General features: G+C 43.3%; 1 protein-coding gene across 1 annotated transcript; it reads left to right on the top strand.

Annotated features, from left to right (window-relative positions):
• Positions 1–45: 45 nt before the first annotated feature.
• On the top strand, positions 46–22,138 carry PLAAT5 (phospholipase A and acyltransferase 5). The gene is given in 10 exon segments (XM_024749195.1): positions 46–121; positions 124–215; positions 217–298; positions 856–953; positions 2,223–2,318; positions 17,920–17,938; positions 17,941–18,032; positions 19,978–20,049; positions 20,051–20,236; positions 22,046–22,138. Coding segments are annotated over 10 exon segments (906 nt in total).
• Positions 22,139–22,736: the final 598 nt, after the last annotated feature.

The following is a 22,736-nucleotide window of genomic DNA, read 5'->3' on the forward strand; positions in this document are numbered from 1 at the left end:
TCGCCCCCAGCGAGGCCCGGGGACCGGCAGGGCGGCAGCAGCGGGATGGGCCTGAGCCCCGCCGCCGAGCGTGAGTGCGGGCGCCCCCTCCCTAGGTTCCCCCGGCCCCGCCTCAGGCCGCCTCGGAAACCGCGAGTGTACGGACGAATGACACCCAGCCTCCTCCTGGACTTTCGCCTGGGCCCCAGTCGGGTCGCCGCGGGAGGGGGGGCTCCGCCTCACCAAGCCCCCACGCCCGGGCCTGGAACCTTCCGGGGTCGTTCTCCAGGCCCCAGCAGGCCGTTGGACCCCCAGAAAGGTCACCATGGTTTCTTTCAACTCTCCTTCTCGTAGATATTTGTTCATTGTGCGAAATGCTTGTTAACCGAAATGAGTGAATATTTTGGAGTGATCGTTGGTTATTAATGTAATCGAAGCGAACCAGGCGTCCAGTGACTCTCTCGAGTATTTACCTTCCTGTTGTATTTAGGGTGGAAATGGGACAGACGGGGTAGCTGCCGGGCAGGTAGAGTTATAACAGCTGCTCTGGCTCCGCAGAAGCTTCTGCCATTGGGTTTGGCCCCGAGGATTCTGCCATCTGGGATAGAGGCATCCTCTTCCCGAGTCTGTACCCAGGAATTCCAAAGCCTCTCTTTCCCGGAGGAGCTGAGCCCTCTCCAGGACGGTCTCACAATCCCCTTTATCCCAAAGTTTATTGAGGGCTAACCAGGTGCCAGGCTTGGTTCTAGACTGGAGCTCCCACCTCTGCATAGCTGTCAAGGTGCTCGCTCCAGTCCTCCTTTCATGGGTTTCACGCCCTATAGAAGGCAGTTGTGGTTTAAATATTCAATAACATTTTTTTTCCCCTTGAATTAGAAGAATCTGTGGGATCTCAAGAGTTGGTCCAGCTCTTGCCCAAGCAGCCACAGCAGGGCACGTTAGAACAGGGCAGGAGCAGCATCCGTCCGGCAGGGGTAAGATTCTTCGTATGTAAGGACTGGGTCTTTGGGTGGCTACAAGCCTTTTGAAGAACCGACTTTGATGACAGTTTTGTAAAACAAATCCTGAGCTGGTTTTGTGAACCAGCCTACCACTAAGGAAGGCTGGTGTGCTCCTGGTAATAACAGCCAGAGGGCAGTCCTGGGACCTGCTGGAGGGAGGCTACCTTGTAGCAGTTTCTAGCGCAAGGCCATTCTACAGACTCCTGAGAACTGAATTGCTTTCCAAGAGTGCTTACAATCTTTTGCCAGCTGGGCTCAGTAACTAATGAATGATGCAACCTTCTTGCCAATTTCTGCAATTCGCTTTCATTAAAAACATGATAGTTGATTCTATTTAAAATTCTGAGAGCTGAAAGTTTGGAGAAGAGCAATATGGAAAATGAGGGGTTCCCCCACTCCCCCACTCCCATATACTGTGCTTTTGGAGAAGAGTTAAAATTTGGGGAAGGTAAAGAAAATGCCATTTGGGGGTTGGTAATGTATTAGATGTGTACATATGCTTTCTCATTTAACCCTCTTGACAACTCTGCGAGAAAAATATTAGCATCTCTATTTTATAGACAATCAAACTGAGGTTCAGACAGACTAGTTTACTAGCTCAAGGTTGAACAGCACATATCAGAGCCAGGATTCAAACCCAGGTCTTTTTGGCCCCCATATATTTCACTCTACTTTTCTACCCCAAAAGCATACTCCTACCTTTAGTTTCAGTCCTCTCCTGTAACATTTTGTTTCTAGGAACAAAATATACTGATTTCTTTCACATTACTTGCAGTTACAGTGTTGTCAACAAGATTTCTCAGAAACATGGAGCTAATTATTGGAAGAAACAGCTCAGGAGTTCCAGGGGCTTGCCTCTGGCCAGGAGGACTGGGAGGGGAAGGGAAAGAGCAGAGGCCTGTTGCATTTCCGTATAAGTCATTATGTACAGTTACCATTTTTAAAAAAGCTATGTCCAAGTATCACTTTGATAAATACTAAAAAAAAAAAGATTATCAGAGGAGGGGGGGAAAGCCCCTGAAAGCAACTCATTGCTATCATTAGCATTTTAAACAATTGTCTGAAAAGCAAAAAACAGCAAATGGCATCACAGAAACAAGCTGGGGGGGGGGGAATGTTTCCTATAATCTGAAAACTAAAAGATATCTTAAAATCGTAAATCTGAAGTAATACAGAATTTCCAATAATTGTGAAAAAGTGTTTTGTTTATTAACTGTATAATCACAAAATTCATTTAGGGAGAAGCCCTTGGAGTCCACACCCAACCAGAAGAGAGCAGAGTGGAATTCAGCTCCGGAGCCTGGGAGTGCGGGAAGGTTAATAAAGCAGGCAGCAGAGGTGGGTATCTCAGGAATTCTCAGACCAGGCATATCTTTAACTTCCTGACGACTTCTTCCCCACATAATATTGTATTTTACTTTATTTATACTGTAGCAGGTTGAATTGTACACTGATTTGGGATGTTGCTTATGCCTTTAAAATTTTTTAAAAACAGCTTTACGGAGCTGATTATTGAGCTTTATTGAGGTATAACTGACATACGATAAACTTCATATATTCAGAATATGCAATATACATTTGGATATGTTTTGACATATGTATTCACCCATGAAACCATCACCATAATCCACATAACGAACATCTCCATCACTCCCAAAGCTTTCTTTGTTCCCTTCTGTAAACCCCTCCCTCTTCCCACACCCATCCCCAGGCAACAACTGATGCACTTTCTGTCATTATGCGTTAGTTTGCGTTTTCTAGAGACTTATATAAATGGAATCATATTGTATGTGCTCTTTTTTGTCTGCCTCCTTTCACGTAATTATTTCAAATTATATCCATGTTGCAGGTTATCAGTAGTTTACTCCTTGTTATTACTGAGCAGGATTTCATTGTATGGATAGACCACTATTTATCCATTCACCCCTTGATGGGCATTTGGGTTGTTTCCAGTTCTGGCTGTTACAAATAAAGCTGCTATGAACATTTGTTTACAGATCTTTGTATAGACATATGTTTTCTCTTGGGTGAATATGTAGGAATATAGTGGCTAAATCATTTGGTAGATGTTTGTTTAACTTACTGTTTTCCAAAGTGGTTGTGCCCTTTTACATTCCCACCAGCAGTACCGGAGAGTTCCAGTTCCTCCTCGTCCTCATCAGCATTTGGTTTGGTCAATCTCTTTAACTTTAGCTCTCCTAATATGTATGTCGGTATCTCATTGCCGTTGTACTTTGCATTCCCTTAATGACTAATGATGTTGAAAATCTTTGCCTGTGTTTATTTGCTTTCCTTATATTTATATATAATCTTTGGTGAAATATCCAAATCTTTTGCCTATTTTTTCTCTTGGTTTATCTGTTTGAGAGTTCTTCAGAAATTCTGTATACAAGTACAGATGAAGTTCATCATCACTTGCAATATTCTCTCTCAGTCTGTGGTTTGTGTTTTTGTTTTCTTAACAGTATCTTTTGAAGAACAAAAAATTTTAACTCTGTTGAGGTCCAGTTTAGAAGTTTTTCTTTTATGAATTGTGCCTTTGGTGTTGTAGCTGAGAAATCTTTGCCTAAACCAAGGTCACAAAGGTTTTCTCCTCTTTGCTTCCAGCTATTTTAAAGTTTTAGTTTTTACATTTAGTTTTTACACATTACGTTTACATCTTTGATACATTTTGAGTTGATTTTTGTATATGGCAGGAGGTATAGATCAACGTTTATTTTTTTTCCTCGTGGCTATCAAGCTATTCCAGCACCATTTCTAGAAATGACTATCCTTTTCCCACTGAGTTGCCTTTGCACCTTGTAAAAACCAGTTATCCACATACTAGTGGGTCCCTTTCTGGGCTGTTTTATTCCATTGATCCCATTTGCCTACTGTAAGGCCAATACCACACTATGTTGATTACTGTAGCTTTGTAATAACTCTTGAAGTCAAGAATGTTAGCCCTCCGATTTTGTTGTTCTTCTTCAAAGTAGTTTTGGCTATCCTAGGTTCTATAAAATGCCTGCTGAGATTTTCCCTGGAATCACATCATATTTTAAGAGAATTGGTGTCTTCACAATATTGTCTCATGACTCATGAACAAGGTGTTCTATTTACTTAGGTCTTCTTTAATTTCTCTCAGCAGTGTTTTGTAAATTTCAGCTTCAGATCCTGCACATCTTTTTGAAAGTATTTCATAGTTTTTGATGCTATTGAAATGGTATTTCAGAAAATTTTAAATTTCAATTTTGAACATTTAAAGTGAAAAAAATGTCAATTTCTGATTGTTTATTGCTAGTAATTGGAAATATAATTGACTTTTTCCAGGGTACTTAGATAAGGATACTTATCTTGTATCCTTCAACCTTATTTACTGACTTATTTACTTGAGTAACTTTTTTTGGGTCGATTCCATTAGACTTTTTACATATCATGTCACCTATAAAGACAGTTTCACTTTTTCCTTTCCTAGCTGGATGCCTTTATTTTTGTCTTAAATTGTACTGATACTAGCCAGAATCTTCAGTACAATGCTTAATGGAAGTGGTGGGAGCAGACATCTTTATCTAATTCCTTAACTTAGAGGGAAAGCATTCAGTCTTTACCATTTAGTATGATGTAAGCTGTAGGTTTTTCATAGATGCCTTTTATTAGGTTAAGAAAGTTCCTTTCTTTTACCAGTTTGTTGAGAGTTTCTTTGGGAAAAAAAATCAGGAATAGACATTGAATTTTAACGAATGCTTTTTCTGTACCTATTGAGATGATCATATAATTTTTCTTTTTTAGTTTGAATTATATTGGCTGGTGTTCAGATGTTATAACAACCTAGAAATCCTGGGGGGGAAAACACATGTGACCATGATGTATTATTCTTTTTGTATAGTGTTTTATGCAATTTACAAAATTTTGCTTTGAATTTTTGCATTTATGTTCATAAAGGGTATTAATTTGTTAAATTTTATTTTCTTGTAGTTGTCTGTTTTGGTATTACGGTAATGCAAGCCTCATAGAATGAGTTCGGAAGTATTCCTACTCCACAGAATTCTTGTGAAGAATTGGTATTATTTTTTCCTTTAATGTTGGTTAGAATTTACCAGTGAAGCTGTCTGGGCCTGGTATTTTCTTTGTTTGAAGGATTTTTAACTACAAAATCAATTTCCTTCATATATTTTGGGATAGTCACATTATCTGTTTCTTCTTGAGTGAGCTTTGTCAAATACATTGGCATAAAGTTGTTCATAATTTTCCCTTGTTATCCATTTAGTATCTGTAGGACATGTAATGATGTCACCTCTCTCATTCCTGATATTGGTAATTTGCGTTTTCTCTTTTTTTCCCTGATCAATTCGATTAGTTTTAACAATTTTATGGATTTTCTCGGAGAACCAACTTTTGATTTCATTGATTTTCTTCTGTTGTTTTTCTGTTTTCTCTATCTCTGATCCTGTTCTGATTTTTATTATTTCCTTTTTTCTATTTACTTTGGTTTTAATTTGCACTTCTTTTTCTGTCTTCAGGTGGAAGTAGAGGACACTGATTTCAGACTTTTCTTCTTATCTATTATAGGCATTTATTACTATAAACTTCCCCTTAAGCACTGCTTTGTGGTGTCCCACAAATTTTGGCATGTTGTATTTTCATCTTTGTTCAATTCAAAGTAATCCCCCCCTTTTTATCTCCTGTGGGTTATGACAAATGTTATTTAGTTTCCAAATGCTTGGAGATTTTCCAAGATATCTTTTGGTTATTAAGTTATTCTGTTGTGGTCAGAGAATGTATTTTGTATGACTTGAATCCATTTCAATTTAACTAGACTTGTTTTACAGCCCCAGATATGGTCCTTCTTGGTAAATATTGTTAGTTTTTGGGAAGAACGTGTATTCTGCTATTGTTGGATGGGGTAGTCTATAAATATCTATTAGGTCAAGTTGGTTCATAGTGTTATTCAGGTCTTCTGTTTATATTTTTCTATTAATTACATAGAGGAGTACTGAAATTTTTGGCTATAATTGTAGATTTGTTTATTTCTCTTTGTAGTTTTATCAGTTTGTTTTTAATGAATCATAAGGTCGTATCATTAGATATGTAAACATTTAGTATTGTTATTCATTATTGATGAATTGATTCCTTTATTATTACAAATAATACCTTCTTTATTCCTAGAAAGATTCATTGCTTTGAAGTCTACTTTGTCTGATATTAATATAGTCACTCCAGCTCTTTCAATTAGTGTTAGCGTGGTATGTCATTTTCTTCCTTCTCCTTTTAACCTATTTATGCATTTATATTTAAAATGTGTTTCTTGTAGGTAGCATAGTTGGGTTTTATTTTTTTATCCAATCAACAATCTCTACCTTTTCATTAGGACGTTTAGACTATGTACTTTAATGTGACTATTAATAGGCTGAGATTTAAGTCTGCCATCCCTATTTGTCCTATCTGTATTTGTCCTATCTGTTATTTCCTATTTGTCCTATCTGTTTTTTTGTTTCCTTTCTCCTTTTTTCCCCCGACTTCTTTTTGATTGTTTTTTGTGATTCAGTTTTATTTCATTTGTGGTTTATTGACTATAATTCCTTGTGTTTTGTAATTTTAATTCTTGTTTTAGTTTTTATATTCTACATTTTTAACTTATTATGGTCTACCTTTGTGTGATACTGTACCACTTTATTTATAGTATAAGAAGCTTACAGTAGCTCCATTTCTCCATATCTGGCCTCACTGCATTATTAACATCCATTTTGCTTCTACATATGTTATAAATCCCAACATACATTGTTGTTATTGTATTTTTGCTTAAGCTGTCAGTTACCTTTTAAAAAATGACAACCTTATTGAGATATAATTCACATACCTAAAATTTATCCTTTTAAAGTGTACCGTGTGGTGGTTTTTAGTATATTTACAGAGTTGTGTAACCATCATAATGGTCTAATTTTAGAATGCTTTCATCACCCTAAAAAGAAACTCCACATCATTAGCAGTCTCCTCATTTTCCCTTGTCCCTAGTCCCTGGAAACCGCTAACCTGATTTTTGTCTCTAAGTATTTGCCTCTTCTGGACGTTGCATGTGAATGGAATCATACAATCTGTGATCTCTTGTATCTGGCTCCTTTCACTTAGCATAATGTTTATAAGGTTCATCCATGTTGTAGCCCGTGTCAGTATTTCATTCATTTTTATTGGCCAGTAGTGTTCCATTGTATGGATATACTATCAGTACATTTTGTTTAGCCATTCATCAGTTGATGGACGTTTGGGTTGCGTCCACCTTTGGTTATTAGGAATAATGCCACTATGAACATTCATGTACAAGGGTGGACCTGTGTCCGCACTTTCAGTTCTCTCGGATATATACAGTTATCTTCTAAAAGAATTTAAATTATAAGAAAACATGAGTAGATTGATCCGAAGTTTTGAAGGTGTCTTCTAGCAGTGATTGTAGTGTCATGTGATCCGAGGTACTCAGGGTCTGCTAGAGAGCTTGGCCATCACAGTTACTGCTGGATTTACTATGACTCGCTACGTTGTACTTGTTCAAGTGGTGGTGAGACTCTTAATCTCTTTAGTAAAATAATAATCCTTACAGTCAAAGGTTTTTATTTCTCATTCTATGATAGGAGAGGAAGGCGCCAATTGAGTTGGTCTCAATTCCTATGGTTTAGGAATATAGAGGCGTCAAGATTCCAACATTATTACCAGGCCGGTGAGTTATCAAGCCCAACCACCAATAGGAATTTCAGTTCCTCCTTGAACTACAACAGTTTCTAGAATGTCTCAAGACCACTTTGTTCAGATGATATTCTAAGGACTGATTTATATTAACAGAGAACAGAACAAGCTGGTGACGGTTAATGAATATTCAGGAAGCCTCCATATTGCACAGTCTCTCAAACCTGATACTCTTGTGTTCTCAATTTGATACTTTGTCAAGCCAGATTCTTTAGCAAGCTTGATGCCGTGGAAAGATACAGCTATCTCTGCAGCTGCAGGGTGGCCATCACTTTAAACACTTAATTTTATTTATTTATTTTTAACGTCTTTATTGGAGTATAATTGCTTTACAATGGTGTGTTAGTTCCTGCTTTATAACAAAGTGAATTAGCTATACATATACATATATCCCCATATCTCCTCCCTCTTGCATCTCCCTCCCACCCTCCGTATCCCACCCCTCTAGGTGGTCACAAAGCGAAGACTCCTTTTAAATGGAAATTTATAAGGACTTGCATTTTTTTTTTTTTGGCGGTACGCGGGCCTCTCACTGCTGTGGCCTCTCCCGCCGCGGAGCACAGGCTCCGGACGTGCAGGCTCAGCGGCCATGGCTCACAGGCCCAGCCGCTCGGCGGCATGCGGGATCCTCCCGGACTGGGGCACGAACCCGCGTCCCCTGCGTCGGCAGGCTCACTGCGCCACCAGGGAAGCCCCAGGATTTGCATTTTTTAAGGTTAGGCTCTGGAGTTTCTTTAGTATAAGTGCTGCCGAAGTGAGCACTCTGGAGTTTCTTTTGATAACGTTATAAGCAAAAGCAGGTCTGTAGAACTCAGTATTAATGGCAAAAATGTAATACAAGATGAATAGGATTTTACTTAATAATAGCGAAATAAGGAGTGTATAGCATTGCTTCTCTACAGTGTTTTACTCAGCAGAGATCTGGGAGGCTAGTCTTGTCCTTGGCCTCAAGGTGCTTGTGGACTATTTGGGTAATAGGAGGAAGAGAGGAATTTATCTTATAAAATGACAAGCAACGTCATTACCAGCTCCCCATATGAAACTTTGTGTAACATTAATACATGGTTTCATTCACTTGCCCCTGTTTCAGAGAGTCAGGACAAAAACCTGCTGGGATGTGTCACTTCAAGCTGTTCTGTTTTTATCTTAACCTGATTGAGGTCTACGTGTAGGTCTTTGACGGACATGCTTACTTTTCACCTTCACTAACCTCATGCCATTTTGAGGCTCTATCATTTGACTCCTATTTGTGCTGATTTCATCAAGACATGTACATACCCTTTAAAATACATGGAACGACTTACTGCTTTGTGTAACAGGGGTGAATTAATGCCAAGATAGGACAGATGAAATAAATGCATCTTGAGGTCCTAGCACATGAGGAGCGCCAGCTCTTTTACTCAAATGAGGCCTCAGAGATTGCTCACCATGGACACGCGTCCACCCCCCACCCTGCCCACATTCTCTCCTTTTTGCTTTCTATTGTCTGGATCTGTATATCATCTCCAGATTCACCTTGTATCTCTCTCCTCCCCCTGATCACTCTGTACCAACCATCCCCGCCTCTTTTCTGTACATTTCATGAACCCAAGTCCTCCCTTTCTCAGAGCCTTTGCACTCACTGGGTTGCCAAAACTGCTCTTTCCTGGTTTTGCAAATCCAGCTCACATATGTTATGGACTCAGTGTATGTGGGTCCCTCCCTCCCCCCACCACATTCATATGTTGGAGTCCTAATCTTCAGCATGACTCTATTTGGAGTAAGAAGTAATTAAGGTTAAATGGAATCATAAGGGTGGGGCCCTAACATGATAGGATTAGTGCCCTTATAAGAAGGGACACCAGAGAGCTAGCTCTCTCTCTCCACACACAAAGAAGTAGTCACTTGGGAGTTCCCTGGTGGTCTAGTGGTTAGGATTAGGAGCTTTCTTTGTTGTGGCCAGGGCTCAGTCCCTGGTTGGGGAACTGAGATCTCCCATGTGTCGTCACGTGAGCTTGCAGTGAGGTGGCAGCTGCCTACAAGCCAAGAGAAGAGGCCTCAGAGCAAAACCTACCTTGCTGGCACCTTGGTCTTTGGACTCGCCAGCCTCCAGAACTGTGAGAAGATAAATTTCCCTTGTTTAAGTCACCCAGCATGTGGTATTTTGTTATGGCAGCCCAAGCAGACCAGTGCGTGTCTTCTGGTCAGAAAGGCCCTCCCTGACCTCTCTATGGGAAGGCCAGCTCTTCCTCGGGGGCTCTTGATCTCAGCCCCTCCCACTTTTTCAGGCCCCTTTGCTGCTGATTAATCTCCTCTCTCTGCTGCCTTCAACATCTCCCTCCCGCTGGAGCCGTGCTACCAGCACTCGTGTGCTGTCGTCTTTCCTGTCTTGAAAATGCCCTCCCTGGACCCCTGTTTCTGTCCATTTCCCACCTGGTACCCCTCCTCCCTTTCACAACCAGTATCCTGAAGGACTCGTCTGCCCTCACGGTCTCCTGTCTATAACTGGTGTCGGAAAGACCTCCACCTCCACCACGATGGGGTCCTTTTCTTCTTCTACAGTCTCATCCGACCTTCTCTCCCTTCATATTCAGCCACACTAAACCCTCCTGCCCAAGAGTCTTTGTCCTGCCCCTGCCTGGAATGACCCTCCAGATGGTCACATAATTTTCTTCCTCGTGCCTTTACCTTCTCAGCCTAAATCTTACCTCTTCATAGAGGTCTCTCCTGCCCTTGGGGCCCAGAGTGTATCCACGGTCACCCTCTGCCACACCACTCCCCTTTCAGTTGGATTATAGAAAACCAGCTTTGCTAGTATAAGTCAAGAAGAGATTTTTTTAAATTGCAAGGTTACTAGGGTAACTTAGAGTCAGGGAGGACTCACCGTAGGAACCTGGGCAGATCTGGGCTCTTTAGAGACTGGTACCAGGATCTGGGCCCCTGTCGCTGCCAGGCGATCCTGTCTGTCTGGCCACCTCTCCCCTTGGTTTCTTTCAGATCGATGGCCTCAATTTTTCTCTACATCAACAGCTTCTTCCATGCAGTTTAGAGAAGGGAGGCCCTGCTTAGCAACCCCAGAGGAAATAGACAACATCTCTTCCCTTGCTTTAAACACAAAAAAATCCTGAAAACAGACAAACAAACCCCAATTAACCAACCAAGCAAACAAACCCCCCCCGCCCCGAGCTCATAGATACAGAGAACAGATTGGTGGTCACCAGAGGCAGGGGGTGGGAGGTGGGCAAAATGGGTGAAGGGGGTCAAATGGTACAAATGTTCAGTTATAAAACCGAACAGGCTGTGATGTACAGCATGGCGGCTATAATTAATGATGCTGTATTGCATATTTGGAAGTTGCTAAGAGACTAAATCTTAACAGTTCTCTTCACGAGGAAAAACAAATTCTGTAACTATGTGTGGTGATGGGTGCTAACTAGACTTATTGTGGCGGTGACCATTCTGCAGTATATACAAATATCAAATTGTTATGTTGGATACCTGAAACTAGTATAGTGCTGCATGCCAGCTATACCTCAATAATAATTAAGAAAGAATCCCAAGGGAAAGGCTCGGATTGGCCTGAGTTGAAAGGGTGCAATGATTGGCATCCCCACTAGGATCACAGGGCTGGGGAGGAAGGGAGAAGTTACCCAAAGAGAAATGAGACAGCTGCTATCAGAAGAATCCAGACCATCTACCATGGCTACACTTTAGTACATATGGTACTAAAGTAGTCTTAGCATTCCATCATATCACCCCATTTACTGCCTTGATAGCATGTATCACATTATATAGTCATTTTGCTTATTGACTGTCTGTCTCCTTCCAAAAGAGGGCAGAGCTTTTGTCAGCCTTATTCACTGCTGTATTCCCAGTGCTTAAACCAGTAGGTGCTTGATAAATATTTGTTGATTGAATACATAAAGGGAGAATTTCTGGGGGGAATAAAACCATCGTATTCACTGCAAGGGATTAGAAAAATGTTCACCATGGCAGAGTAATTAGGAGTGAGGCGCTCCGTTGGGGCATACAATAATCTTTCGACATTTGTAAAATGTTCTTTTGTAAAGACCAACATCTTTGCTCTCTCGGAAGTTCTACTGAGAATGTGTCGAACACCTAGTAAGTGGCAGAGTTGGGATTTGAACCAGGTCTCCTAACAACAAACCCTGTCTTCTTTCTATGACTTTGTAGCTGCCTACCATTCTTTTTTTTTTTTAAAGAAATATGCACATTTTATTTCAATAAATACATACACACAAAACCCCTACAAATGAACATTTATATGTATTTATATGCTAATCTGTTGACTTGGAGTAAAACTTTTTCTTTGAGTATGAATCTTGCTTAAGTACAAAAAGTATCTTCTATGATTTCTATTTTCCATTTCTTTTAGATGGTACATAAACTTGAAGATGCTTGTAAAGCAATCTGAGTGCAGATATCTTTTAAGTATTTACAATTTTTCCAAATCTTTTACGATTATCTTCCCTATACCTTTTTTTTCTTTCTTTCTTTCTTTTCTTACTAGTCATCCATTTTATACACATCAGTGTATACATGTCAAAACCAATCTTTGTTTGGTTTGTTTTTGTAGGTCCTTTTCTTCTCTTGTGTTTCCCACTTAGAGAAGTTCCTTTAGCATTTGTTGTAGAGCTGATTTGGTGCTGCTGAATTCTCTTAGCTTTTGCTTGTCTGTAAAGCTTTTGATTTCTCCATCGAATTTGAATGAGATCCTTGCTGGGTAGAGTAATCTTGGTTGTAGGTTCTTCCCTTTCATCACTTTAAGTATATCATGTCACTCAATTCTCTGCCTACCATTCTAACTCAAATTCTCTCCTTGGCGTCATGTCCGTGTCTGAGGCTTCAGGTTTTATTTCTGAGGTATCATCTGGGTTAGGATCAGAGCTGAAAGTGAAATTCCTAATACCTGTATCATGATGATTTTCTTCTGCTCCCAGCTTCCCACATCTGCTCCAGTGCCTGGTCAGGGACTGACCCAAGAATCAGTGTGTTTCAGAAACAGCTAGGGACTTTACATTTTTACTCCCAGGAGTTCAAAAGAAAGCTCTGTCTTTGTGGTTTTGTTCCTGCCTCCCTGCCGCATGCTGCAGGCAGGAACGAGCCCTCCACCCACTTCCCTGCACCACCCCTGTCATAATTATAAGACTTTCAGAAACTGTTACCATCCAGCGGCCTTATGAAAGACCGGTTTTTCCAACCAGGTGCCTATTTCTGGGAGAAGGGCCGGAGCTGGGTTGCCAGCTTGTGCAAAGGAAATAAATAGCAGATGGATGGAGGATTTCAAAGTCATATCTTATTCCAAAGAGAGAAAAAGGGGCAGGGAAACCTTAATCTGGATTTGAAGATTGGAGCATCAGCTGGGAGTGGAGTTCGCCCTGGAGGATATAGACAGGTTCCCTAAGGTTCATGAAATGCTGGGGACAGGCTAAAGTTAAGGAAAAAGGAAGGATGGGACCTTGGAAAAGCTCCCAATATGGCTACAACCTTGGCTGCCATTAGAGTCACCTGGGGAGCTCTTAAAATTCTGGTTCCCAGGCCATACTCCACATCAATCTTAATTTTTAAAAGCTCTGCAGGTGATTTCCATGTGTAGCCAAGGTTGAGACTCAAAGCTCAATACCATCAATTTATAGTGGGAGAAACTTCAGCAAGAGAGCAGGTAACGCTAGGTGACTATTAAGTCTGTTGTGAATCCCATTCAAGTTTCCACCTGACTACCCCTATCCAGTGGCAATATTGCAGGTGGAGAGTATTAAGGAACAAAAGAAAACTTAAAATTCTAAAATCCACTCCCCTGAACCCCAGAATTTTTTGTTTCCTGTACCACAAAGCTTGTTCAGCATCCTTGATGACCAGCACGTGGATTTCTTTTGATTTTTTTTTTTTGGCTTAGACTAGCATCACAATGAATTGTGCGGTCTTCCTACTGGCAGATAATTCGAGGAAAAAACAAGGATAGTGATTCTGCTTTCCAGATGAGAAGGCTAGTTTGGGGCGCCCTCTAGTGGGAGCTCAGTTGCCACCGTATTTTCTCTTTAAGGCAGAAGGAGTTGGTTTGGTCCAGGACCCCAGTTCTGGTCCTAGCTCTGCCACTGACTTGCCTAGGACCTTGGACGAAGCACTTCATCTTTCTTGGCCTGCTTTTTGCCCATAAAAATTCTAAAATCCACTCCCTTTCTTGGCCTCAGTTCCTTCCATGTAATATCACTGAGTAGATGGTCTGCTTTTTACCCATAAAAATTCATTCCATCAAGTGGGCAGGACATCTGGAGTGGCTAACAGAGCATCTCAGAAAAATCTCCCCAAACAGCAAAAATAAAGCTGGACAGAACCATCAAAGACAACCATTTAAAGACTCTGGAATTTGACCAAAAGCAGACAACAAATTGATAAGTGTTGAATCAAGAAAGCCTACTGAATCTTGGAATCTCAGAACAGTGGAGATCTGTAGTGTCTTAGTACGTCCCCCACCTCCCCCAGCTCTGTGGTGGGGAAGTTGTTACCTGGGTGGGTGGGACCTGCCAGGAGGACTGGCAGTGGCAGCAGAGGGCAACTTTATTTGGAGCAGAGTGTGGAAAATTCCATGCCCAGAGATGTTGTGGAAAACAATAGTTATCTCAGTGACAAACATCATGGAAGGCCTAGCCTGAGGTTGCAATACTGGTTGGGACAAATGGTGGACTAACAGACCAGCCAGAACTTTATAATACGGAAACCCAGGTAATGAGACAGCTAAAGAGGGTCTAGAAAAGCTGCTGTTCTCTAAGGAGTGCACAAGGCTGCACACACATTTGGGAGAGAATAGAGGGGCCTGCGTGAGTCTCTGGCTCCTGGGGGAACATGAGGCCTTGTGAATGCAGAAAGTAACAGCTGGGACAGACGTTAAAACTTTAGAACCTGAATGAATTCTCCAAACCACGCCGAGCTCCGTAGGAAAAGAGTGATGCCTTATTGGCCCAAGATGTGGCTTAACCTCTGACCAGTCACTGGCTGACCATTATTTTTATGCCAGGCTTAAAAATAAGAGCAAGAAAAAACAAACAAAACTGAAGCATATACACCATTGGTTGCTCTGAGGGAAACAGACACCACAGAATCAATCCAGGCAAACCTCTAAGCAAACAAACAACGGCAACCACCAGCCCTGGGGGGGAATCAGAATCCAAACGGCTGAAAGCCAAACACAAAGAGAAAATCTTGAAAGCAACAAGAGAAAGAAAGACTCATCATGTACAAGGGAACCACAATAAAATTGATAGCTGGCTTTTCATCAGAAACGACGGAGGCCAGAAAGCAGTGGAATGGCATTTGAAAAGTTCCAAAAGAAAAAATGTCAACCAAAAATCCTATATCCAGTAAACTGTCTTTCAAAAATGAAGGTAGGGGCCTCCCTGGTGGCGCAGTGGTTGAGAGTCCGCCTGCCGATGTAGGGGACGCGGGTTCGTGCCCCGGTCCGGGAGGATCCCACATGCCGCAGAGCATCTGGGCCCGTGAGCCATGGCCGCTGAGCCTGAGCGTCTGGAGCCTGTGCTCCACAACGGAGGGACCACAACAGTGAGAGGCCCGCGTACCACAAAAAAAAAGAAGGTAGAATAAAGGTAGTCTCAGATAAGTGAAGACTGCCTTAAAGGGAATAGCAAAGAAAATTCTTCAGGCTGAAAGGAAGTCACACCAGATAGTAACTAATCCACATGAAAGAATACAAAGCATGGGAGATTCCTGGTGGCCCAGTGGTTAAGACTCTGCTCTGTCACTGCTTAGGGCCCAGGTTCAATCCCTGGTCAGGCAACTAAGCTCCTACAAGCCATGCGGTGTGGTAAAAAGGAAAAGAAAAAAAGCACCCATAAAGGTAATTACATTGGTTATTATTATCAAAGAGTATAAATATGTATTTTAGCTTTTATCCTAATTAAAAGGACAATCGAATTAAACAGTAATTATAAAATTTTATTTTTGGCCTTTTAACATGCCAAGATGTAATAAATATGACAATAATAGCACAAGGGAGGGAGGCTGAAATGGACAGGGAGAAATCAAATCAACAGGGAGAAGTGTGACTCAATTAAACAGTCCGGAAAAGGCAGAGATCATCTGACTTGATAACACAAGATCCAGTTATATGCCTCCTACAAGAGGCATAGTTTAGATTCAAGGTCATAAATAGGTTGGAAGTAAAAGGATGTAAAAAGATGCAAGCAGAACCACAGCTGGAGTGGTTACACTAATATCAGAAAAAATAGACTTTAAGGGAAGAAGTATTACTAGGAAAAAAGAGAAACTGTTTGCAATGATAAAGCGTTAATTCATCATGAAGCTGTAACAGTTATAAACACACACATTTAACGACATAATCCCCAAATTCATGAAGCAAAAGCTGACAGAATTGAAGGGAGAAATAGACAATTCAGAAATAATAGTTGGGGGTTTTAAATACTACAGTGTCAATGCTGGATAGAACAATGTGACAGAAAATCAGTGAGCATATAGAAGATTTGAACGACGATATTAACTTGACCTAACTAACGTTTACAGAATAGTCCACCCAACGGTAGCAGAATACATATTCTTCATAAGCAGACATGAATGTTCCCCAGGAGATGCCATATTCTAGGCCATAAAGCAAGTCTCAGCAAATTTAAAGGGATTGAAATAATATAAAATATTTCTTTGTTCACATGACATTAAATTAGAAATTAATAACAGAATGAAATTTGGGAAATCTACAAGTATTTGGAAATTCAAAAACATACTTCTAAATAACCCATGGGTAAAAGAAAAAATAGAGAAATTGGAAGATATTTTGAGTTGAATGAAAATGAAAACAGAGCATATCAAGTTTTATGAGATGCAGTTAAAGCAGTGCTTAGAATAAAATCTAATATAGGCTGGTGCGGGTTTGATCCCTGGTCGGGGAGCTAGTATCCCACATGTGTCGTGGCCAAAAAACCAAAACATAATAAACAGAAGCAATATTGTAACAAATTCAATAAAGACTTTAAAAATGGTCCACATCGAAAAAATCTTTTGAAAAAAAAGGACGATTTCAAATCAATAATCCAAATTCCTACCTCAGTAAACTGGAAAAAGGAAAGCAAACTAAACCCAAAGCAAGCAGAAGGAGGGAAATAATAAGTATTGGAGCAGAAATCAATGAAATAGAAAATGGAAATAAATGGAGAAAATCAGTGAGGCCATATGTTGGTTCTCTGAGAAGATAAATAAAATCGACAAAACTTTGGCTACGTTCATTGACCAAGAAAAAGAAAACTCAAGTTACCAAAATCAAGAATGAAAGAGGTGGTTTACTACCAGTCTTACAGAAATTAAAAGGATAATAAAGGAATACTGTGAATAACTTTATGCTAACAGTTAGAAAACTTACATGAAATGAACAAACTCTCAGAAAGACACAGGTTACAAAGCTGGCTCAGGAATAACTAGAAAATCTGAGCAGACCTATAACATGTAAATTGAATTAGTAAATAAAAATCTTTTCACAAGGAAAAATTCAGGCCCAGAGGACTTCACCATACATTTGAAGAAGAAGAATTACCAATTACCAGTCCCTCACAAACTCTAAAAATAGAGGAGGGAATGCTTCCCAACTCATTCTGAGGTCAATGTTACCCTGATACTAAAGTCAGGCAAAGAAAAGAACTACAGACTAATATCCCTTATGAATGTAGACGTGAAAGTCCTCAACAAAATAGTAGCAAACTGAATTCAGCAACATATAAAAAGGATTATACATCATTACTAGGTGAGATTTATCCCAAGAATGGGAGTTTGGTGTAACTCCCCAGCCCAAAGCCAGAACCTGCAGGAGAACCTTTTCCTCTTGCAGTGTCTCTCTAGCGCCCTCTATTGAGAAAGCTCTCACGGTGCTGAGTTTCAAGGAGAAATGCTTACAGGAGCTCCTTTGCTTATCACAGGGCATGTATGCGTACGGAGCTGTGCATTTGGAGCTGGCACTGTCAGCCTCGGTGGCTTTAATAATGAGGGTGGTAGCAGGAGTGGGCGGGTCCCTCGGCCATTTGTGTGAAGAGAGCTTTTTGCAGCCTGGGTTTCTGTAAAGTGATGAAAGGCAGTGTCTTCAGGCTGAGCTGTAGCTGATCCCCAAACAAGGAGGTCTCTGGACTTCCTTGGGCATGTGAAGTCTACTTTATTTTATTTCATTTCATTTCATTCCATTCCATTCCATTCCATTCCACTTCCATCATAGGGTAAACCAAGACCCAGACCTGAGACCTGATTGAGATTTTCCGGGTTGGCTACGAGCACTGGGCTGTCTATGTGGAAGATGACTGTGTGGTCCACCTGCTCCCACAAGTCAGAGTGAATACTCTATTGAAATATTGATATTGAAGTTAGCAAAGTAAAGAGAAGGACAGCGAATTACTGTGTTCCTCAGCTGCTGCCTTACTTTAGCAACAGAACACCCAAAGCATGACTGGACCTTAATTTACTGTGTGATAGAGCTTGGTCTCTGTCCACCAAAAACCACTGAGTGTCCAGCCCTAAGACAGATAAAAGTATCAAGATCATTCCTAAGTTCCCTGACCACCTAGACCACTCTTTCTTTTAAAATAGAAGCGTAAGGACCGGAGCCTCCGTTTTGTAATGACAGCAGTTCAATACCCTTCCTCTATTTCTGAGGGTCCCCTGGGAGGGGTGTAGATGCTTATGTGTTCTGATTGTCACTTGCTTCCTATTGCCCCAAATGCTGCTGCATCCATCTGGCTTCCTGGTCACCTCTGGCACCTCCATCCTCACCTTGTCTCCCTGCTTTACCAACCCGTCCCAGGCTGCACCACCCCCAGCGTGGGCATCGTTCTCCTTTCATTGCAGCATTAACACAGGGCTGAGATTAAATGGGTGACTAATTAAATTTTGGTGGAGATTCGATGGGGGCAGAAGTGGTGATACTGGAAGATGACAGCACAGAATGTGAAACAGCTTAAAAGTGGACATCCAGAACCATTGGTCACATAGTGGCCTCAGGAGATGGGGGAGCTGGGAGAAGGGGAGGCGGGGGCTCCTCTGTGTAATCTTTGATGCTTTGGGGATTTTTGCCTCCTGTGCGAGTACTGCCCGTTCAAGATTAGATTACAGAAGGGCACTGGTACCAAATGCCTGTGGCCGCACCTTGTTCACAGCTCTCATCCTTGTCTCCTGTCCCCCTCGGTGGGCCCCGCCCCTCACCTGGCTGAGACCTTCCTGCAGAGCAGAGTCCCTCTCCCCTGGCTTTGCTTCCCCACCCCATCCACCCACACCCGTCCCCCTTCCTGTCTGGATGCCTACACGAAGGATGAAAAATTGCTCCACGTTGCATTCGTCTTCACCTCTCCTTTCCAGACTAAGTCCAGGAGCCTTCCTCTTGCGTAACCAAAGAGTTGTACAAGTTAACGGTTTTGTCACCACCGCCCCCCATCAGATCTTCCTTCAAACATGAATTCTGCCATCTTCGTTGCTGAGAGCCGAATTGCCTACTGCCAGCTTTTGCAAAACCAGCAGATAGTCGTCAAATACTTCAGAAAGGAACAAGGGACATTTCTTGCACTCAGACAACTTACAGAGGGGGAGGGTTCCCACGTTTGCCTATCCATATGGTTGTAGCAGAAAAACAGTCCTGATATTAAATTACCACCCACCTGGCCTTGGGCAGCTTCCAGACCTTCTCAGGAGCTCTCCCTCCTCTAAGGACTAAATATGGTAATACAGCAGTTTTCAGACGTTTCTGCTTTTCCAAGCTGTGGAAGCCTGTTTTCAAACAAACACTCAGTGAGAATCCTGACACTTGAGCAGAGGGAAAGGCAGAGCGCCTCTGGGTGGAAGCGGGCTGGAGCGGGTCTGCATGGTGGCAGAGGGAGGCCTATTCCTGGAACCGCATGACAGCCCCTTGTCCAGGAGCTGACTCTTACCTGTAAGGGTATTCGTCACGTGTTTGTGAAGATTGCTGGAGTCTGGTTAGGAAAGCAAGACTCCAGTCCTAGGACTTGGTCAGGTCTGTACACGGAGTGGAGTCTGGGCCTACACCATAAGGTACGCCTGGAGCTTGATGAGAAAGAGATTGCAGTGGTGGTCGAAAGTGGGGAGTGCGGAAAGCTGGCCCTTTGCAGTTCATTTAGTCCAACTTGCCATCCTCTGCTGTGCCTTTTAGAGACGGTGAAACCAGGACACCAAGAGGAGCCACTGATCCAGCGGCTGGACTGAGCTGGTGCTCTGCCCCACTGCCCCCTTGCAGCTTCCAACTTTGGCTTGTCTTTGGCCTCTAGGTGAGGCATTTGAGGCCAGCAGCATCACGTCCGTCTTCAGCAACTGGGCGGTGGTGAAATACAGTTGTCTGAAGGACGGTGCTGCATGGCTGCTCCTGGAAGGTCAACAACGAGCTGGATGGGACATACCTGCCCCTGCCCGTGGACAAGGTCATCCAGCAGATGAAAAAGATGACCAGCAAGATAGCGCAGTACAGCCTGATCGACGGGAACTGCAAGCGCTTTGTCAACGACCTGAGATACGGCGTGCCCAGGAGCCAGCAGGTGTGGCACCCCCTGCCCCCGCCCGGCTCTGACCCGGGGTCTTGGGGGCTTGTTGCTGCATCAGGGGTCCAACTGGTGATCGGTGTTTTCATTATTATTTGTTGGGCTTGTGGGGCCTTCCGTTGCTCCAGGACGGCTCAGGAGGTGTTTTCACCTCTACTGACCCATGGAGTAGTAGAGGGGGCACTGGGCTGCATAGTAAGACCACCAGGTGGAATCCCTCCTCAGCCACTTAAACTGGCATGGTCTCCTCGGCCAAATCATCTTATTTCTGAAACTGTTTTTTTCCTTTACAAAAAGGGGAAAAACTGCGGTAGATACTCAGAGCTAAAGTTGCAAACTAGCAGCCCGTGGGCCACATCTGGCCCACAGACGTGTTCTGCTTGGACGACTAGTATTTTTTTCTTTTCTTAATTTGAATGACTTGCAAACATTTGAGAATATAGAAATTTTATATAAAAAGATCTGGGGCTTCCCTGGTGGCACAGTGGTTGAGAGTCCACCTGCCGATGCAGGGGACATGGGTTCGTGCCCCGGTCTGGGAAGATCCCACATGCCGTGGAGCGGCTGGGCCCGTGAGCCATGGCCGCTGAGCCTGCGCGTCCGGAGCCTGTGCTCCGCAACGGGAGAGGCCACAACAGTGAGAGGCCCGCGTACCGAAAAAAAAAAAAGAAAAAATCTGGATTCCCAGCCTGTCTTGGATAACCTATTGATCAGGCCACTGGGCCCTCGTTCCAGCTTGCTAACACTCTACAGGGCCGAGTAGGAGCTCCCCCTTTAGAAGGGGTGTAGGGCATCAGCATGTCACCTACCAGCTTCACCCACATTCCCTGCCTGGCTTTTGTGCATTTGGGTCTGGCCTCCTTCCCCCCCACTCCCCCACATATAGGATGGTGATAAGTTAAATGTGGTACGCTACATATGAAAAAAAGCTTTGGAAGCCTAAATGCCTGTGACAATTTGAGCTGCTCTTGTTACTGTTTGGACCTTACTAAAACCCCATGAGACGAGAGGAGGAAGTGTGTACTGCTGCCTTTTTAATAGATTAGAAAGATCAAGGTTTAAAGGTGGAATATAATTTTCCCATTTTCTTTTCTATGTTACCTGTGTTCTCTTGACCTACGGGGCTCGAATCCCAGTGCTGGTCTGTCCCTCTCCCGTTTCTCAGTGAGGGTTAGCAGCCCCGCCCACTCACCCCCCTCCACTCTGCATCTTCCTCCTTCCTGCTCTGCCTCTTCTCCCAGCCATTCCATGCTTGTGAGACCTTGTACTAGTGCTCGGGCCTGGTGGGCTCTGGTATGAGGGATCTCCTGTCTCCTGAGCATCTGTGCATGGAAAGAAGACCCCAGGGCGCAAGGGGGTCATAGGAGGTCCTGCTAAGGAGCCTGGGCCTGGCGTGCATGAGACCCAAGCCCAGATCTAAGTGCGGATGCCGTTCACTGTGTCACTTTGTCCAAGTGAGCTCCCCTCCCTGGCTCTCAGGTTCCCTGTGTGTAGAATGAGGGACTCAGTGGCTGTGCTCCTCTGAGCCCCGTGCTAGTGGCAGACCGTGGGCTGAATGGCTCTCGGGGAGGAAGGGGACCAGGGGCCCTGGATGCCTCCTGGGGAAAGGGCTCGCTCCTGCCTCTGATGTGCACCTCAGGCCGTCCTGGCTTCTCCAGGTCTCTTGCAGCTCTAGGGTCTTTGGGAATCGAAGGTGGCTGCTTCTTAGGCAGGCCAGCTCCTGACGGGGTGTGGTGAGGTAGGGGTGGGGCAGGGTGCGAGCCTAGGAGCCTCACGGAGGGTCCTATGAACTGGTCAGCTTTGCAGGTAGAGCACATGCTGACGGAGGGAGCCAAGGCTGCAGGGGCGGTGCTTTCAGCCGTGGTGGACAGCCTAAGGCCCAAAGCAGCAATGGCCTGAAGCCTCTGAAGAAGAGGAAGAGCTACTGACGTCGGCAGAGAGAACGTGCCTCCTTCCCTCCCCTGCCTCGCTCTCCCCACCGCCCCATGTGAGAAAATTGTGAGTTTCTGGAAGAATCTAGAATGTACCCAATTACGCCTCCAGAAATACATCCAATATATGTGCTCATCAACCCCTGGACTCTCAGGGTGGGAGGAACCTAATATTTATTCTGCATCTATTAGGTGCCAGGCACTGTGCTAGGCATTTCACATACTTCATCTTACTCTCTTTGTAGGAAGGAGCCTTACTTACTTTTTAGGCTGAACCTAGTCTGTGGCGCTTGAAACATCCTGGAAATCTCTGCCGAGCGTTCCCAGGAATGAAGGATTCTTTTCAGAAGGTCGTTTTATTGCCCTTTCAGACCCACAGTGCGATTCAGGGGAGGAGGCCTTTTAGGAAACCTGTAACTCGCTGCTCAGGGCCACCTGTGCCTTCATCTAGGAACACCTTTCCCAAGAAATATTTTCTTTTAAAAATTATACATGGGGCTTCCCTGGTGGCGCGGTGGTTGAGAGTCCGCCTGCCGATGCAGGGGACGCGGGTTCGTGCCCTGGTC

Source organism: Neophocaena asiaeorientalis, unplaced genomic scaffold (genome assembly GCF_003031525.2).
Source record: "Neophocaena asiaeorientalis asiaeorientalis breed wild unplaced genomic scaffold, Neophocaena_asiaeorientalis_V1.1 scaffold43, whole genome shotgun sequence".
Classification (NCBI taxonomy): Eukaryota; Metazoa; Chordata; class Mammalia; order Artiodactyla; family Phocoenidae; genus Neophocaena; species Neophocaena asiaeorientalis.